Source organism: Mauremys reevesii, linkage group 4, assembly GCF_016161935.1.
Source record: "Mauremys reevesii isolate NIE-2019 linkage group 4, ASM1616193v1, whole genome shotgun sequence".
NCBI classification, from domain to species: domain Eukaryota; kingdom Metazoa; phylum Chordata; order Testudines; family Geoemydidae; genus Mauremys; species Mauremys reevesii.
In genome coordinates this window covers 32,162,583-32,183,880 of record NC_052626.1, presented here as the reverse complement: position 1 = coordinate 32,183,880, position 21,298 = coordinate 32,162,583, and the positions used below count along the sequence as shown (strand labels likewise).

General features: G+C 39.5%; 1 protein-coding gene across 3 annotated transcripts in view; it reads right to left on the bottom strand.

Annotated features, from left to right (window-relative positions):
- Positions 1-2,544: 2,544 nt before the first annotated feature.
- EFCAB11 (EF-hand calcium binding domain 11) overlaps positions 2,545-21,298 on the bottom strand; it is a 108,558-nt gene continuing 89,804 nt past the window's right edge. The window contains exon 5 of one of the 3 annotated variants that reach the window (XM_039535101.1): positions 2,545-3,215. In XM_039535101.1, coding sequence (XP_039391035.1) covers positions 3,116-3,215 — 100 coding nt within the window. In that variant the 3' untranslated portion in view covers positions 2,545-3,115. The remainder of the gene's footprint in view (positions 3,216-21,298) is intronic. The other 2 variants (XM_039535102.1, XM_039535096.1) reach the window with 2 other exon arrangements.

Genomic DNA, 21,298 nt, shown 5'->3' with positions numbered 1-21,298 from the left:
GGTCACAACCTGCCTGGGTAGATTTTAACCAGAGACTTAGATGTTAAATGCTCTATGACCCAGATTTTTAAAGGCAGTTAGGTGTTGCGGCATTTAGCGTTGCAACACCTAACTGATTTAAGAGCCAAATTTAATTTTCAGGAGACATTTAGGCACTTAGGAGTCAAAGTCTCATTGACTGTCAATGGGATTTAGATTCCTAAGTGCCTAAATCTGCTAAGCATTGCAATGCTGAATGCCACAATACCTAAATAACTATCTCCTTACTAATCCTCTGAACTACTGGCTTTCCCAAGAGATATTTTATGGAGATTTTCAGGTCTAAAGTGGATACTTAAAAAGATCAAACTACTTCTGTTTTCTCCAGTGCTTCATTTTCTAAGCTTTTTTTCAATTGCTGAAGGTGCCAAAGAAGTCCGCTCTTCACTTCTTTGTTTTTGTGTATGAATGTCACGTCATTGTTGCAAACATGAATGGGAGGATGCACATCTTGGGAACTCACCAGGGCACTTATATTTCTTTGTTCTTGATTCCTTTTATAAATGAACAAGAGGTGCTGATTCCATGAGTACTGATTCAGCACAATGAAGAACCAGAAGACATTGAAAATTGATTAGTTTTAGATTGCACAATCAGCAGGTACCATGTAAAGTTCTATTCCAGTTACTTTTCAAAGGCAATATTATGTGTTTAAAAAAAACCTTCCCCCCAACTCAACAACAACAAAAATACCAAACTTGTCAGTAAGTCAGACCATCATATTAGCAGCACAGTTCAAGTAATAGATGAAGAACTAAGGTGACCTTCAAAGAATACTAGCTCTGTTCCACTAATTAGAGGGTAAGGAGTGCAGTATGCATGATTAAACTTATTTAATTAATGTATTGTACATCCTTCGCCAAAGGAACATTTGGTTACTGTACATAAAATCAGACATATTTGTGTGTACATGGACTCCCCTGATTTCCCATCTAAACACTAACAGAAATTACTTTTATATAAGCTGAGCCCCTGTCCTTATATCAGTGCTTTCTGTTTCAGGATTAAAGAAGAGACCTCCCCATGTGCCCATCTAATAAAATACGTACTTGCCAGTCTTACAAGAATGGTAAGTTTAGATACCATCGTATAAGAGATATTTAATCTAAATGTTACACTTAGTGAGGTCTCTCTTTTTTTTTAACCTTAAATTATGGAGTAACTAGAGACCTGTTTCCCTGACCCAGAATGAGATTGGTAGCTACTCTCTTCCTCCTATTATTTGTTATTTATTTACAGGGATACTGTCTACATGCTAGGCACTTTCCGAATAATCAGGAAGAGTAATCCCTTCTCCAAAGAGTTTACAATTTGAAGACAGACAAGTAGACATAGATTGAGGGAAGGGGAACAACAGTAAGAAACTGACTCATAGGCCACTACGCTATGGGTACTGCCTACAGAGGCACACTTATGGTGTTGTAGCCATGCCATTGTAGCATAGACACTGTCTACAGTGATGGAAGGGGTTTTTCTGTTGCGGTAAGAATTCCACCTCCCTGAGCGGTGGTAGCTAGGTCAACAGACACATTCTGCCATTGACCAAACTGCCTCTAAACCAGGGGTTAAATTGGCATATCTATGGCATTCAGGGGTATGAGTTTTTCACAGCCCTAGGTGCCATAGCTATGTCAACCTAATTTTTAAGTGTAGACCAGGCCATATATCAGTGGTTTTCAACCTGTGGTCCATGGATCTCTGGAGGTCTGCAGATTGTCTAAGATTTCCAAAGGGGTCCGCACTTCCATTTGAAATATTTTAGGGGTCCGCAAATGAAAAAAGGTTGAAAACCACTGTCGTAGATGAACCAGCTATTTAAAAGTTGACTTGAAATTTTGGAATAATTTTTGCATTTTTCATGCAAGTACACATGGTAAGTAAAAAATTAACACTCAAAGGACAGACCCAATGATCCAGCATCAAACTTTCTACTGTCTGTTAGGAAGGCTATATGAAAACAGTGGAAGGTAAACGGTCACAGATAAAATAAATCAAACAAGGAGGACTTACGACATGTTCTGAAAATAGTCATAGTGTGGCTCAGAGGGGGCAAGTCTGAAGCTAAGAGAACAGGCAATTTCCTATAAGAAGAGTACAGTACAAAATCTTCATAATCAGCCAATGAGTGGGTGAGTGTGTCTGTGCAGGCAATGACAGATTTCATCTTAATTTCCTCACAGCTCTTGGGAAATACCCTGGCCAAAAGATACACTACCAAAAGTATTCATTGAAGTTCATTCAAGATTTGAGTACTTACCTTGGGTTTTTTACCCACAAAAGCTTATGCCCTAATAAATCTGTTAGTCTTTAAGGTGCCACCGGACTCCTTGTTGTTTAAGTTCAGGTGTGTGACCTAAACTTCAGAGGTTTTTCTTTATTTATGAGAGTTCTTTTAAACTACCTCTAAAAGAATTAATTTAATAGAGAAAAGCCTTAAAAGTGTGAAAGTTTATCTTATTGTTTTATTATTATTATTATTATTATTAAACACTTCATATTATCCAATTCTTAATTTTTTTTAACAGTGCAATGCTTTGGAATTAAATCACAGAGTTGTCCAACCAATAAATGATACTGCAATTGAAACAATGTGTGATAGTATAAGAAAAAGGACAAGGTGTTTATATGGAAAATGAACGTATTAATGGTTTAAAAAAAAGTTTTATCATCCACATAAGGTTTAATCCATTCAGTCCCAGGTAGCCTCTCTATAAAGGTATCTGAGACATTTTGGCTCATTAGTGAAATACTGCTGAAAAAGTCAACAAATAAAATACTAAGTACCTTGAAACCAGTCCCTCTCTTTTCATCTATTTAGCCAAACAGAAAAAGTACATAATTGAAGTTCCCACAAAGCATAAATTGTGGATCAATTTAGATTTCAAATATTTTCAGTATTACACACACACACACACACACACACACACACACACACGTAAATGAATACACCCTAACTCACAACTGTAGAGCTTCAAAGGCAGTTCTTCAGAGCCGCATTTATAGTAAGAGTGCTAGCTGAAACAATTGAAGTTTCATTGATTTTTAAATATCTTATCTTTTCACCAGAGAATACACTTTAGGCAAAGTGCAGTTGTGATAATTCATTTTGTCCGTAGTTCATTGCAGATTCAAATTCTTTGAAGCTGACATGACCATCAGAATCCTGATCGACTTCCCTATAAAAGAAAAGATATTATAGATATCTTATGTTTGTATTATAATTCACCAATATCCTTCTGGAGTATTCCTGCTGTGGTGTCACTAGAACTGCACAAAACCAAACCAAAACAAACAACCTTACCTTTCTCAAAGTTCTTTTAAAAAGGAGAGCAAGGCAGGTCTACACTAGAAATTTACACCGGCGCAGCTGACCAATGCAGCTGCGCCGCTGTAGCACATTTGGTGAAGACTCTTAAGCTGATAGGCGAGAGGTCTCCTGTTGGCTTAATAACTCTATGTCCATGAGAGGCGGTAGCTATGTCAGCGGGAGAAGCTCTCCCACCAACATAGCTCTGTATACACCGGCACTTAGGCTGGTATAACTACATTGCTCAGGGTTGTGGGTTATTCAAACCCCTAATAGATGTAGATACATCAAAGTAATTTTGTAGTGTAGACCAGACTTAATACCATTATCCACATCAACAGAAGGGAAAATAGAGTCATAAAGAGGTGAAATGATTTGCTCAAAGCTAGTGAAAGACCTGGAAATAGAACCCAAGCCCCTCACTTCCAGTCCAATGTTCTATCCACTGGACCACAGTGCTTCAGAGGAGCTATTACCTCAAAGCTCTGTGACAAGACGTGCTGGCCAAAACCACATACCCCTTGCTGCACTGCAAACTGGTATGCAATTTACCTTTTGTAATGATCACTGTGACATCTTTAGCCCGATACTTAGCTCTTTACTGGACAAAGATAATGCTAACAAAAGGCCCACACTCGATCCTATGAAATACCCCAATGCAGGACTAATGTCAGACCAAAGAAGAGGTTTCAACAAAAGGTCTTTTTTGCCACTTTCTCAGCTAATATAAAGCTATGCTGAACTGGTACTTACTGATAAACTCTAATGGTAATCATATGGTGGCCCCAGCAGTTTTGCATTATTTAATCTTCAATTTGAAAAATGTACATTTATAGTTTCTAGTCTTTATAGTTATAATGAAAACCCTCCAGATGTAAATTTAGACAACTGTGTTTTTGTCTGTGCTTGAAGCAACAGTTCTGAAGAGTAAACAGGCTCTTATTTATCTCAAAGGTGTTAACAGGTAAAGTATTAAAGGGTGGTAGCATAATTAATGTCAAACAGCATAGCTTTAAGGAAAATAGGTCTTGTCAAACAAACTTTATATATTTTGATGCAATTACAAGTTTGATTGATAAAAGTAACTGATTGATGTAAGATTGATGTAATATACCTAGATATCTGTAAGACATTTGACATATTTCTGCATGACACTCTGATTAAAAAAATTAGCACCACACAAAGTCAATATAGTCCATATTAAATGGATTAATTGCTATTCAATTTCTTTATCAAAGGTCTGAAAGTAAATATAAAATCATTGCTTGTAAAACTTGCAGATGACAAAAATTGGTAGAGTGATAAATAATGATGGGAACAGATTAGTTATACTCACTAATCTAGATCACTTGTTAAACTGAGCCCATTCAAACAAAATGCCTCTTAATACAGCTAAATGCAAAGTTAACCACTAGGAACAATGAATGTAGGTCACATTTATAAAATGGGGGACTGTATCCTGGGAAGCAGTGATGCGGAAAAGGACTTAACGATCATGGTAGATAACCAAATGACTTGGGGTAGTCTACACTGCCCCGCAGTTCAGACTAAGGTGGTCTAAATACCAGTGCTCACCAAAGTTCTGCGCCGTAACTCCCTTGTGTGGATGTTGCAGGCACAAACTTAAACGTCCCAAGTTTGGACTACTGGAGCCTTCTAGTGCAAATCTTTAAAGTCATGCCCACAGCATCCACACAGGACAGTTACAGTGCTTGACTTTGGTCTGCACTGCTGTTCACACCTCCTTAATCTGAACTGTGCAGCAGTGTAGTCATGCCCATGAGTTCCCAGTGCAATGCTGTACCTAAGAGGGTGATTGTGATCCTTAGGATATGTAAGCAGGGCAATATTAAGGAGAATTGAGGAGGTAGTATTATCTCTATCATTAATGAGATCATCACCAGAACACCATGTCCAATTTTGGTGTACACACTTCAAAAAGGATGTTGAAAAATTGGAAAGCGTTCAGAAAAAAGCTAGAAGAATGACGAGATCTGGAAAACATTCCTTATAGCAAGAGACTTAAAAAACTCAATCCATACGAAGGTTAAAAGCTGACTTGATCATGGTCTGCAAGTACCTACATGGGAAGAGATTTCTGATAGACTAGCAATTAAGTCATAATTTGTTAACAATAAGAATAATTAACTATTGGAATAATCTACCTAGGGACATGGTGGATTCGCCATCACTTGAAGTCTTGAAATCAAAACTGGGTCCCTTGCTATAATATATGCTATAGTTCACACAGAAGTGATGGGGCTGATGCACTGTTAATGATTTCACTGCTGAACAACACTGAGGGTAGGCAGGGTTTGGGAATGTAAGGAGAGCTGGACTGGCAAGTACCACCAATTCTTTCCATCAGTCTGACCTTTGTAAACAAGATACAGAAGACTATACTTGCTGATCAGTGCTTGCCTTTTATTATTTTTATTTAAATTTCAGCATAGATGTGCCTGATGCTGTTCAGACAAATAAGAGTGACTGGTATTTTACTTGAATGATTTTACAGTCAAAATGCTCCACTCACTTCCCTAGTGGGCAAGAGGAGAAGGTCCACCACATCCTCTTAGGGGGGGTAGCTTATTTTAAAAAGATGATCTACTGAAGAATTTAAAAAAAAAATCAGCTTTGGTGATCAAGTTTGCTAGTTTGGATTCCAGTAATAATTAGCTTACTGAGATATCCAGACAAACAATACATCCAGGTTGATATTTGTGTCGTGATGTCTGAGAAATTAACAGTCTCTGACATTATTATGAGACATGAACCATCTATTTTTCAAAAGGATCTTCAATCAAGCCTCTAAATTTTCTGCCAGAATCAATGACAGGCACACATTTTAGAATTTAGGGTTGAAATCCTTCATTGAAATCAATGGGAGTTTGCCATTGACTTCAATGGGGCCAGGATTTCATCTCAAATGTCTGACTATGTAAGTAGTGGGTGCAATTAGATGTTTATCCTCTGCCCCTGATTGGAAGCAGTTTTTGAAAATTTGGCGCTAAAACTGTATGTGGCACATGCTCAATATCTTAAGAGCCACTAAAAGGCTCTTTTAAATCAAAGTTCACTATATGAACAATATTTTAGCAGAGATTAGCAGCACATGTTGACTGATGAATGATAAATGAGATATGGCTGGTTAAAAGTAGTAGATTTAAGAAATACTATACTTAATTTAAAATGTGGATTTATGAGAACTCTGCCAAAGTAATGTGAAAACCACAATGGTCTCAGAGAGTTAAATCTTCATCTTCATCCATTGGAGACAGATGAAATACTTACCTTCGTGATTAAGAAAATAATGTGTTATAGTATATTGCTCTAAAATAACTGCATACCTCAGAGGTCACTATTCATTTACCTTTATTTAATAAAATATATGTAGATATTTCATGGTATGCAGTTGATAAGGCAGACTGTGTAATCTTTTACTTGAATTTTAGCAATAACAGTATCAGAAGTTACTGACTGTGGAATATAAATTACCCTCTTATTAAATTAGCTAGTTGAAGACTCCTGAAACTACCTAAGTATTTTTTCTTGAGGAACTGGATTAGATAAATGGTACTTTTCTCTCAACAGGAATATTTTAACTGTAAATCTCAATAAGAAGTATAAGTGAATAATCAACAAGACTAATGTTTAATATATGTTGCCTCTTAAAATTTCCTGTTTATTAATCACTGAAATAGAGTACTTACTTAAAAAAGTTATCCACGCACTGAAAATGTATTTTCACCCTTTCATTTTATAAATAACAATATTATGTATTGATCAGCCAATATATTTCCCTTTCCTTTGTCACCTTTAAAACAAAGTTTATATAAGGTTAACTCTGGCACTTCTTACTCAGGCATAACACCCATTGAAGTTAGTGAGTGCAGAATTTGGCCCACAGTATTACAATATTTCTTCTTTTTATATTACAAATAAGCTTCATGTAACCATTACCTAGAAAATGGGCACTAAATCTGAGAATACACTGATCCTGGTTTATAGATCAATCATGTTTATTCACCATGTCGATCTAAAAAGTGCAAAGGAATAGGTCATAATTTTTATATATGCTCCCTAGCTTGTGTTTCCCCCCCCCAGTGGATTCAATGGCTGAGTTACATGTTGAGTTGTAAAGCTGAGTGATCATTCAGATCTATGATATTAAAAACAAAGATTATCTAATTGTACATTGAAGATATATGCTGTATTAATTTGAAGGATGAAGTTTTAATTGCAGAGAGAGAACACTCATGAGAAAAAAGCAAATGTATCACATAAATAAAATTTAAAAAGCAAATAAGACATTAGGGAGGCAGCCGGTATAAATTTGTAGCCCTCAGGGCTAGCTTGATTCTTAAATAATCAATATAATTAATACATAATCTATAGATCAGGCTTCAAATTTACCTTGCGAGTTTACTGTGGTTATGGCTGCATTAGAAAATTGAGTATTTCCCTAAAAGTGACAAAATTACATTTTTGTTTGTAGTGTTGATGAAGCAGTGTTGGTCCCAGGATATTTAAGAGACAAGGTGGGTGTGTTAATGTCTTTTATTGGTCTGTCTTCTGTTGGTGAAAGAGACAAGTTTTGAGCTACACAGAGCCGACCTGGAGAAGAGCTTTGTGTACCTCGAAGCATGTCTCTCTCACCAACAATAATGGGTTCATTAAAATATATTACCTCACCCACCTTTTCTCTTTAATATCCTGGGACCAACACTGCTACAACAACACTACAAACAAAAATGTTTTCTTGGATTTCAAAATGTTCATTGTACTAAGATGACTTGTTTTTAAATCTTGTGATATACCATTCTCAAATACAGTATCTAGAGAATTCAACACTACATACAGTACTTAATGAGCTTAAAACAATGAAAGTTTGATTTTCTACTTTGGTGAGAAAAATGTTTTCCAAGCAGATACATATAAGCTATGATCAAATACAAGATATTACACCCATGTACAGTAATCACTCATGCCTGTGAGGCAGAGTTCTCCAAGCCCCTCTTGGGATCTGAGGATCATACTCTCAAAGGCCCTGCAACATGACAATTATACTTCCAGAGTTAGCTGGAGGGGATGGTGAGAGCCATATGAGGTGCTCTATCACAGTTCAGGACAACTGCACCTCCACTCCCCCTCTATGGTCCAGCAAAGGCACCCACTCAGACTTCTGGCTCCCCAGATGTCAACTTTCTTGGGCAGAGTATCCCTCTTGACTCCCCAGATGTCACCTTTCTTGGGCAGAGTATCCCTCTTGACTGCAGTATTTCAAGGCTGCACAGATCCCTGCCTGCACTGTGAATTCCCAGCAAAGTCTGACTAACTAAGCTGGCCTGCTTCATTTTTCTCCTCAGAGACAATGTACACTGTAACTGACATAGGCAACTTACCATATAGCTCTTTCAAAGCAAGCACATTTATTCTTAAGTTGACAGCATTACAGAGGAAACATTACAAATAATAAAAGAACTTACACTCATCCTAATAATTTTACGAGAGATCACCCCCTGACTCCAACAAGGGCTCTGGCTGGTAAACAGTCCTTCAAACCTAGGATTTTTTTCTATGGTCAAATTCATAACAACTGTTAGCTCAGAATAAGCATCCTCATGAATTTGAGTGTCACTTCTTTAACCAGTCTGGGTCTTTGAAGAGACTGTGAATTGGTAATCAGCTAGACAACTGATTTCTCTTCAAGGTGCAGCTTCAAAAGGATGAATCTGTAGGCGGGTAATTTGCATTCCCTTCTTCCCAAGGATTTCCTAGGAAACCTCCTCAACTAACAGTTAATTCTTGTCTTAGGCCATTGTTTAAAAGAGTTCTTTGAAGCTCGTACTTCCCAAGGTTGACATTATTCATGTCTCCTAGACAAGTTACGTACAATCCCACAATAACAAACAAGCATTTGCATTTTTAACACAATGAGCTCAAGTTTAACTTAATTCAGTAAGGTTTGTCCAGGATATTGCAGGAAATTGCCGTATCACAACTCCTACAAGACATCTGAGCGCTGAGTTAGCTCACATTTCCATACCTAGGTTTCTCCACCACTCACATACAACTGGTTTAAGACAGGGTAAGAGTACTAGTGGCTTTTCCATGTCTGCTATGGTCCATGTAAGTACCCCTGATAGAAGATACAATACTGGAATACGTTTCCTTCATGAATCTTTAAACCATGGGATTGTAGGGAGCCGGTGTGGCTCCCCTCCGCCCCGGAGAGGGAAAAGCCCACCCAGAGGCTGGAGTGGGCGGAGCTAGGGAGCTCTGAGCCCACCCCTCAGAGGGTCAGGCAGCAACCCGGAAGTATAAAGGCTCGCCCTCAGAGCTCATTAAGGCCCCAGCCGCCAGAGAAGCCAGACGCCTCCAGTCTACCCTGTGACTGGGAGTACCCTACGGCCCAAGGCAGCCGCCAGGACTGGCCGGGCTTGCCCTGCGCCCGCTACCCGGAGTAGTTGACAGACCTATCCTGCTCCCACTACCCAGAGGACTGGCTGGGCCTGCCCTGTGCCCGCTACCCCGAGGAGTTGCTAGGCCTGCCCTGTGCCCGCTACTCAGTTGGAGTTGCTGGACCTGCCCTGTGCCCGCTACCCGGAGGAGTTGCCAGGCCTGCTGCTCGCCCACTACCCTGAGGAGCCTAAGGTGCTGGACCCCCCAGAGGACAACACCCTGTCCCAGGTACTACCCGAGGGGGAGTCTGGAAGTAGCCCGGGGGCAGCCAACCCTAGTCTGGCTGCAGCACTGCCAGAGCCCATGTCAGTGTGTTGCAGCCAGGATCCCCACTGACTCAACAGTGGGTCTTCTGCCGCTGCTAGGGCCTGGGCTGGGACACAGTGGAGTGGGAGGGCCTGCGTCCGCCCTGCCACCCAACTCGTGGGTGGCGGTCTCCCCCTCTCCCAGGCCTGTGAAGGCTTGGGCCTACTGTTGTTGCTCAGCCTGCCTGCGGGCCTGAGCCCCTGACTCTGCACTGCCTCGCCCTGATCTAGGGCCTGGGCCTATTTCTATTGTATTGTGGTTGCTCAGCCCTGCCTGAGGGCCTGAGCACCGGACTCCTTGTTGCCCTGCCCTGACCCAGGGCCTGGGCTTATGGTGTTTGTTCCAGTACTGCAAGGGCTGCCGAGGAAGACCCCACGGCCAGACTAATTCCCCCGAACATCAACTATGTGTAGGGAGCCGGTGTGGCTCCCCACCCCCCTGGAGGGGGTTGAGCCCCGGCAAACCCTTGTACAGGGTTATTCCACACTTCCTGCTCTCTCCTCATCTACGTGTGAGTTGTACTTAAAGACAGGCTGAGTATTCTCTTTAAATAACTTTGGACACTGGTGCCCTGCAGACGAAGAGTTCTGTGATTTCCTAAATTACCCTAGTGGCACCTTAATTGTAATGAGACACAGCAAGCCACTCAGCAGCACTGTCTGTATGTATGAAATGTGACTTGCATTGTTGTCCACAGTCTTCTCCCAAAAAGCTGCTCTGCTCTGAACATCTCTGGCACTTCCCTTTCCTTGCATCAACCACAAATATCCAATTCATCTTCTAAGGGAGTTATATCCCCATTAATATTTAGCTCTCTACCACATATATCCTATTAATTATTAATTATTATGATTATTAATTTTTGTAATCGTAGTGCCTAAGAGCTCTAGTTGAAATTTTCCAAATCACACTTACCTAATATGCGTAAATTACACTTAGCAAATATATTATGGTCACCCTTATCTTTCCCTTTCATTGTGTTCTACATCAACCTGTCACATTTTGTCTCTATTTAAATTGTAAGTACTTTGGACTAGGGATTATCTTTTATTCTGTATATGTTCAATAACCATTACAATGAGGACCCCAATCTTGAACGATGTCTCCAGGAATTACTGTAGTACAAATAAAAAGTATTAAACACAATACAAGACAATGTGTCCCTAGCCTCTGTTCGCCAGAAGCTGGGAATGGGTGACAGGGGATGGATCACTTGATGATTACCTGTTCTGTTCATTCCCTCTGGGGTACCTGGCATTGGCCACTATCAGAAGACAGACTTTTGGTCTGACCCAGTATGGCCATTCTTATGTCCATTCATGGCTGCTAAATGTTCATAGCTACTACTATTTCCTGATATGTCTACTCCAATGGGAATTTCTTATGTGCTAGAAAAAAATCACCGGATTTTCAACTGTGAAAAAATTGCCAAAGTAACATTTTCACATGGAAAAGTGTTTATGGAAACAACAATGAAAAGACAGAACATTTTCTTGAAATTGTACAAAATGCCTCCTTGTGGAACACATAACTTGTAAAGTATTTATTTTAATTATACCATATAATTCCAGAATGTAACTATAATTTATCATTTGAGCATACAGTAAATTATAGTGAGAGCATATAGACTTGAGAGTTTACAGTTCAAGGTTATACTAGATGCTTTGTACTATAACAGTCTGCATAGCTTTGAATAACAAACTCACTAATTGACACATTATTCAGAAAAATTATAGCAACTACAAGGAACTATGGAATTTGACCCTTGTGTATATAACCTCAGTGGGTACATTAACAGTAAAATTCTAATAGCCTGGCAGAGTTTTAAATTAAAAAGAATGTTTTAATTTTGTTTTATTTTTGATTGTTTGGTTCTGATTTTTTTTTACATGAACTGTCAGAGGAATAATTCAAACTAGAGTCAAAACTTCCATCACATTAGAGCCAGAGCTGTCATACTGATTGAACAGTGAGAGTAAAAATTACACTTCATGCAAGGAGCCCCTGCTGGGGATGAAATGACCCATCAATTGAAGATTCAAGGATGACAGCTTCTCCAACAAGCTGACTTCTCTTCTGATTAACCAGCCAGCTCTTTCTACTTCTAGTGCTTGCTTCTTTGTTGATGGGATTCCTGCAGGGCTCCCACAGCAGTTAAGTTAGTAATGCGTATTTTCATTTAATTTCTTTAAAGACATAAGTGTTAGGAAAAGCCACTCTGATACTTAGTAAACACAGATGAAAAAGACTTTTGTAGTTTTGTTGGCTAAAACAGGATGTATATTATTGAATTATTAACAGTTAAAAGTTCTATTTTGAGAGAGGGAGGTCTCAAGGAGGTATTTAAATTGTCATATCATCACGTTATCATCAAGGTATAAAGGTACTTATCCTTGAAATAGCCTGGAGTGCTCTCCAGTTTGTTAAATGATATTTTTAAAGTAAGGATCAAATTATATACTAGCTTAAAAGAGGATCACACAAGTGATTTGTGTTATGCTTAATAAAATAAGAATTTTAAACAATCTGGAACATTCCTCTTTTATCACGTGTTTAATTCATCCTGCCAATGTAACATTTTATAATGAACTTATTTTTCTTTCAAACATTAAAATGTGAAAATATTTTATTTGAAGTCAGCAGCACATTTATTGCTACTATTAATGAATGTGTAAAGATTACATTAGCTGACAGAGTGAACAAGAACTGAATGGTATGGTATCTGTAGCCCAACAGACCAGCAGTCACCTCTGAGCAAGGGGACAAAGACAGAAAAAAAGCTCTGTCCTCTTCCAACTGAACAATAGCAAAATTCTTCAGGAGCAGGAACAAACTTTTTGTTTACAGTTAATTGTAGGAAGGTTCTTAAGCTTATACAAACTGATCCTGAATCTTAAACTGTTTGAATTCACTTTGGAAAGAGGGGTGTGTAGTTCATGATGATGCTTATTTAATAAGAACGGTTCTGCTCATTTTCAATATCACAGACTGTAATAAGATGAACAATAAGTATATTTTCATTTATTCTGTTTCGTTTTTAAGAAGAAAATAATTCAAAGATATCTTAAAACTGACAGACTCTTTATTCTCTCCTACTGTAGGCACTTCCTCCAAAGTTCCCTCCTCCTGTGGTTCTCTTCCTTCCTCCAAAATTGGTCCATTACATGGATTAAGAACTGGCTAACTGGCAGATCTCAACGAGCAGTAGTCACTGGGGAATCATCATCAAATGAGGGTCTTTCTAGGAGGGTTCTGCAGCAGTGGCACCAATTCAGATACTTGCTGGGTGGGGGAGGGGGAGAATTCCAATACCTGCTCATCCCCCACCTGCTACAGGGATCCCGGGTCTCCCTTGGGCAGGGAGTCTCTCCTCTCTCTTATCCAACCAGTGCATGAACTAGTGCCACCAGAAGTTGATCCTCAGCACGCTCCCCTGTGCTCTGCTGTCCAAGAACAGATTCCCTGCGTGCCAGGCTGCAAAACCATTTGGACTGGCTGCCCCTCTGTCTGGACGAAGAGGCAGTCAGGCCAAATTTGAGTTGCACTGCAACGCTGTGCACCAGGTCGCAACACCACTCACTGAAATTTGGCCCGGCCACCCCTTCATCTGTATGAAGGAGCAGCTAGGTCAAATTTCAGTGGTGTTGTGACCACACAGCTGGAGCAACATTCCAGATTGCTCCAGCAGTAGCCATACTGATTTAGTACAGGACCACTGCTTACAAGTGGTTGGGTGATCACACACACACACAGCCTCCTATTTGTCACACTGCTCTACCTGGCACCACAGTTCTGCAGGGATCAGTTGAGGCCTAAAAGCATTCAATATTTTTATCAGTGATACTGAAGTCAATATAAAAATAATTGCTGATAAAATTTGTTGATGACACAAAGATTAGTAGATTGGTAAATAATTATGGGGACTGAGCAGTCAAAGAGAACAAATAAGTTTGTTTGGTAAGCAGGCTCCATTCAAACAAAATACATTTTACTATAGCCACATTCAAAGTTATAAATATAGGAACAAGGAATGCAGGCCATACTCCAGAACGGGGAACATTCTCTCTCTACATCTATCCAGAAGCCAAGCCATAAGATGTAGGGAAGAGGGGTTGAAAGACAAATTATCCCATTATTTTGGGATAGCAAGACTGGAATTATAGGTAACGTTCTTAGAGGACATATTTGCAACAGCATCAGTTCCAGGTATCAAAACTGCCTTGGCAAGGCATGAGCTATCAGGATGATTTTGGTAGCATCTTGTCTGATCTTCCTGAGTATCCTGGGAAACAATGGAATTAGGGGATAGGCATACATCAATGCAGGGGACCATCAAATGAGAAATATGTCTGAAAGGAACCCTGGACTCTGACCTGTAACAAAAAATCTGACACTTCTTGTTCCCATCTGTCACAAACAGATCAATTGACAAATGACCTCAATCCTTGAAGTGTTCAAATTACCGAGTTCTTGATTGTCCACTCATGATCTGTTGCAAAGTGTCTGCTAAAATTGTCTGCTAAAATGTTCTGCAGAATTGTGGAGACAACTGATGCTGAATACACCAGTTCTATAACCAAACTCCCTCTTGACACAGCAGGGATGATCGTGCCCTTGACTGCCTATTTATATAGAACATGGCAGTTGTGTTGTCCATCAAGAACTCACAGCTAGTCCCTGAAGCAAGAGTAAGAATTTGACACAAGCCTTGTTCACTGCTCTGAGCTCCAACACATTTATATGTGAGTCTCCACACCAGTCCATTTGCCCTGTGCTTGATGGTGGTCTAGATGTGTTCCTCAAGCCAGTAGTGATGGAATGGTTAATAAAGTTCTGATTGGGAGGAATGGTGAAAAAGGTATACCATTGCGTACCTTGTTGGGGTCTTTCCACCAGTTCAATGAGGAGAGAATAGCTTATGGAATCTGCAGAGGCATACTGTATCTAAATTGGGTCTGTTTGGGGCATACAGTGATTTTTAGTCAACCCTGCATTTAGTGTAGGTGTAGTCTATCATGCTACGTGACAACTGCAGGAGGCCATGTGTCCAAGCAGACTTAAGCAAGTCTGTACCATATCTGTGGATTTAAATGAAGCTGCATGATAAGCATGGACATGGTTTCGAATCTGTCCCAGAGTAGATACACTTTGGCTGTCTTGGAGCATAATACTACCACTACTAATTCTAATTGTTGAGTTAGAGTTAAAATAGACTTTTCTTCATGGTTTTAGGATGAGGCATATGAAAAGTTGAAGGATTTGATGGAGCTTCATGCATGGTGCTGAGAACTTCCCTCTGACCAGCCAGTTATCCAGGTATAGATAAATTGCTATACCTTGTCTTCCTGGATGTACAGCTAATACTGCTAAGACCTTGGTGATCACCCTCAGTACAGTAGAGAGACTACAAAGCAGAACTTTGTATTGATAATGATATTGTTCCACTAGAATCCTTAAATATTTATTTTGTGTTAGGTGTATGGCAATATGGAAATAGACAGGTAGAGACCTGCAAACCAGTATTCTGGATCTAGATATGGCATTATGGAGGCTAATGTGAACATTCTTAATTTGACTTGGTCAATAAAGGGATTGAGTACTCTGAAATCCAGAACTAGCCACCATTCTCTCTTCTTTCTGGATATGAAGAAATAATGTGAATAGAAAGCATTCCCTCTGTGTTACAATGGAACCTCCTCTATGGCTCTAAAAAAGGAAAGTGATTCCAATTTCTGTTGTAGCAGTCTCTTGAGTAAGGGGTTACTGAATACGGACAAGTTGGGGGGGGGTGTATGTGTAAGGGATAGGGCAATATGGATCTGTATGAAATAACCTCCTAAAATAATGTTCCTGACCTAGCGGTCCATTGCTATGGAGTTCCATGATTTCTGAAAGTAGTAGAGGCTTTTCCAAAGGGAGGGGAAGAAAGGACTAGATCTGTCATTGTGGTTAAATTGTGACTCTCAAGCAACCCATCAAAATGATTGTTTGATTTTGTCTGTGGGGTAAGATATAGCTATAATTGTCGCACCATGTCTCTTCTTCTGGTAGCACTGTCTTTTTCTAGGTCATTGATCTCTGATAAAATAAAATGCATGGTGCTGTCCTCCGTCTACAGTATGTGTGAGGTCTACTGTTTTCTTTTTGTGTACAGGTGTATACACCCATGGGAGCGAAGTGTGGCATAAGAATCATTCCAAGCGTGAAAGGTATCATCAGTTTTTGCACTGAATAGATTTGAGCCTTTGAACAGAAGATTCTCCACTGTTTATTGAACTTCCCTGGGGATTCTTGAACTCTGGAGACAAGATGTGTGCTTCATGATCACAGAAGTAGCCATTCATTGTGAGGCAGTATCAGCAGCATCTAGAGCTGCTTGCAAAGATATTCATTATATCACTAACTGTCCCAGTGAAATCAGGCATTTAAATTCCTCTCTATGTTCCTGTGGCAATTTATCAAAGAAATCCATAAATATATTATATTTTAGAAAATCATAACATGAAAGCAAAGTCTGATAATTTGACATTCTAAATTATAAGCTTACAGAGGAATAAAATTTATGACCAAACAGATCGTCATTTTGGCTCCTTTTGGGTGAGAGTCATCTTTGGCTGGCATCGTGTATTCTTTTTGTTAGCTACCACAATTACCAAAAAGCCAGGTACTGGCTGTGAATAAAGGTATTCTTCTCCCAGATAGTATCATTTGTCTGATTTCACTGAAGTTCCTTTACTGTTGCCAGTGTCCATCCAGCATTCTTGGCAAGATCCAATAAAGCTTCATTAATAGGAAGAGTCACTTTTCCTGGCATAGTAGTATAGAGAATGTCCAACAATTTATGTCAGGTATTTATTTTGTGTTAGGTGTATGGCAATATGGAAATAGACAGGTAGAGAGCTGCAAACCAGTATTCTGGATCTAGATATGGCATTATGGAGGCTAATGTGAACATTCTTAATTTGACTTGGTCAATAAAGGGATTGAGTACTCTGAAATCCAGAACTAGCCACCATTCTCCCTTCTTTCTGGATATGAAGAAATAATGTGAATAGAAAGCATTCCCTCTGTGTTACAATGGAACCTCCTCTATGTCTCTAAAAAAGGAAAGTGATTCCAATTTCTGTTGTAGCAGTCTCTTGAGTAAGGGGTTACTGAATACGGACAACTTGGGGGGGGTGTATGTGTAAGGGATAGGGCAATATGGATCTGTATGAAATAACCTCCTAAAATAATGTTCCTGACCTAGCGGTCCATTGCTATGGAGTTCCATGATTTCTGAAAGTAGTAGAGGCTTTTCCAAAGGGAGGGGAAGAAAGGACTAGATCTGTCATTGTGGTTAAATTGTGACTCTCAAGCAACCCATCAAAATGATTGTTTGATTTTGTCTGTGGGGTAAGATATAGCTATAATTGTCGCACCATGTCTCTTCTTCTGGTAGCACTGTCTTTTTCTAGGTCATTGATCTCTGATAAAATAAAATGCATGGTGCTGTCCTCCGTCTACAGTATGTGTGAGGTCTACTGTTTTCTTTTTGTGTACAGGTGTATACACCCATGGGAGCGAAGTGTGGCATAAGAATCATTCCAAGCGTGAAAGGTATCATCAGTTTTTGCACTGAATAGATTTGAGCCCTTGAACAGAAGATTCTCCACTGTTTATTGAACTTCCCTGGGGATTCTTGAACTCTGGAGACAAGATGTGTGCTTCATGATCACAGAAGTAGCCATTAATTGTGAGGCAGTATCAGCAGCATCTAGAGCTGCTTGCAAAGATATTCATTATATCACTAACTGTCCCGTGAAATCAGGCATTTAAATTCCTCTCTATGTTCCTGTGGCAATTTATCAAAGAAATCCATAAATATATTATATTTTAGAAAATCATAACATGAAAGCAAAGTCTGATAATTTGACATTCTAAATTATAAGCTTACAGAGGAATAAAATTTATGACCAAACAGATCGTCATTTTGGCTCCTTTTGGGTGAGAGTCATCTTTGGCGGGCATCGTGTATTCTTTTTGTTAGCTACCACAATTACCAAAAAGCCAGGTACTGGCTGTGAATAAAGGTATTCTTCTCCCAGATAGTATCATTTGTCTGATTTCACTGAAGTTCCTTTACTGTTGCCAGTGTCCATCCAGCATTCTTGGCAAGATCCAATAAAGCTTCATTAATAGGAAGAAAGTCTCTTTTCCTGGCATAGTAGTATAGAGAATGTCCAACAATTTATGTCAGGTATCATGCACCTCCTCTATTGAGATCTTGACATTTTTAGCTATCATTTCAATAAATCCTGGAAGTTCTTCTAGTCATCTGGATAAGATGGTGTGGAAGAAATTATCACCTCCATCTAAAGGACGAGATAGCCACTGTGTGCGTGTATATCCTCACTGTGGAGCTGCTCCTCCTCAGACATTTCCTCTGCTGGTTGAGAATCATGAGGGAACATCTGTGGCTGCACAGGTTTTTGCGTCTGAACATACAGGAAGGATCTATCTCTAGGAGGTGGTGCATGGGAAAGATGCCTACAATCAGGACTCCAGTATGGCCATGTTGGTACATTACAGCAGTAGGAGCCCACACGGAAGGATACCACTTTCATAAACCCTATGAAGTCTAGGCTTGTATGAGATCCTAGATTACTTTTCTGACCATAAAATGCAGAAAAGGGGCACATAAAGGAATAAGTAGGGGACCCCTCCCCACTGTGTTCTGAGTCCAATGATGAATATGAACATTCTAACTTTAAAGGCTCTTGAGACAGAAGTGCTAGGGTGTAATATAGATCTAGGAGGTGGTGTCAGAAAGGAGGTCTATATTGTTGAAACAGTGGGTGTGCATACCAGAAGAATGTTTAGCCCAACTGAAAGTTAAGGGAGACTCCAGCTCCTCCAAAACCTGGCAGTCCTTTGATGCTGTATACTTCCCTGGTACCAAGATAGATGGTATCATAAACTTCTACATTGGAGAGTAGCTCATCAGGGTACCGATGCCAATTTACTTAGAATCACAGGATTAGAAGGGACCACAAGAATCATCTAGTCTCTTGATGCAGGATTTGTTGTGTATAAAACTGTTGAAGCGATCAGTACCCAGTACTGAAGCACTCAGTGCCACACTATCTCCTGAGGCCACTGCCTTAGTACCAGAGGTAGACAGTTTATTATCTCAATACAGTACTGAAGAGACGGTACCGTGCTCCTTTCAAGCTCCCACAGTTCTTGATTTAGGCTGTGGAGTCTCCTTGGAATGGGAGTGAAGAGGCAATTTAGACCTCTTTATAGCAGAAGTTCTCAGAGGAGATCAGTTTCAGGATTTAGAAGATGCTCCTTTACTTCTACAAGTTTAGCAGAAAAAGACCTACCAAAGTTTTGAATCTGGAGCTTTGGAAGATGGAGCCTTGGAGCTGACAGATCTGGAACTGACGGGGCACTTCTTGACAGAACTGTGGTTGTCCAAGGAGGTCAACTATACTCATATAAGAAATGGGCCGCCTAGAGTGGTCTGGAAAAAACATTTTAATTCATCCCTCTGGCTATTTAGAAAATGACTTGCATACTGAACATATACAGAGATATGGGATTCCCCCAAACAAAAAAGGCACCTAGTTTGCCCATTGTCAATAGAGACTGCCATCTTGCAAGTCATCTAGCTCCCACATTTCATGTCTGTTTAACCAGAGATGCACTGTCAGTGAAATGTAATTGTTCTAAATGATACTATTAGTATCAGTGTAAATAAAGGAACCTAAAATCTTACCTATTTGATAGATTAATGCTTAAAGTGTAGTTCAAGTCTTTAAGAAAAGGGACAGTTGTAAAGACTCATAAGTATATTAACATTAATGGAAAAAAATGAGTCTGTCTTAAACACTATGGCACCTAAATGGAGGTCAAGCAATTTCTATTTCAAATATATAATCACTTCAGCAGAGATATCTAGTACCATCTTGAACTTGATTATGAGATAAAAATGGGATGGTGATAGTAATCATTTAATCCCCTAAGAATGGCTATTCTGAAGAGCTTTTTACTCTGTGCTCAAATGTCTTGTAGTGTGTTATGATCCAGCAAGAAAGGAAGCATAATGATGAAGAAAATTATGTTTCCAATAACACTGGCTTTTCACAGTAGCAGGGCCTTCCACAAAAGAGGCAATAAAGTGAATCCTGACCACTTTAACAGATGGTGTTGTGGATGAGCGCACAGACGCAGACTATTTGAAGGTAATAAGTTCATATCCCTTGACTGAAGGTTTAGTAAGGATTTGAACTCTCAGGAGTAATGTAGCAAAGATTATATAGATTCTTAGACACATGGGCTCTGTGCATTGGTTTGCAAAGGGTTGGGGGACACGGACCATAAGTATGGGGGTTAATAAGTTATTTGTTAATACAACAAATATTACAGGAAATCTGATGCCATTTAGCGGAATAAAGAGGGAGATCTTTCACAATTCAGAAGAGGAAGGATAACAGCGAAGACTAGCGTGACCTGACCTTTTTTCACAGGTAGAGAGGCAGAAAGAACTGAAATACTATTTTGGCAGATACTTTGACAAGAAGCCAGCAGTCACCTAGGACTCCTAAAGTGCCACTTACGGGGGTTTAGAAGCTTTGTATAGCAGCCATCTTCCCTTGCTGTGCAACTTGTATGCCAAATAATTAAGATTAAATGTGACATAAAGGGCTTTGCTGCCAAGTGGCACATAAGGTATAGACAAGATTTCAAATGGACTGAATAGAGTACAGTGCTATCTATCATCCCATTTTTCTCCTCTTTATTTCTAACTCTCCCCTCACACAGGCAACAAATACTTCCTTATCAAACCTAAGAGTCTCTTCGCCATACTCATTCTCCTTTGAATTCTTTTCTGCTTTTTCAATCTCTCATCTGATTGTGCTCAGATTTTTGGTTCACAATACAGTGTGACATGAGGACAGTTCCAGTTACAAATACTCTCTAAATTAACAAATTTCCAGTACACAGCAATCCAAACATGCAGTGCAAACCAGAAAACTATCCAATCATTTGAATTTATAATTATTGAAATGTTCATGTTTTGGAGCATAATGCTTTCCAGGCTGCATCAGAATTTGAAGAAGTCTATTCTCTTTTTCTAGTTTATTATAGTCATATTATGAACCATTCCTGTGGGTGAGGACGGGAGGAATGTGTTAT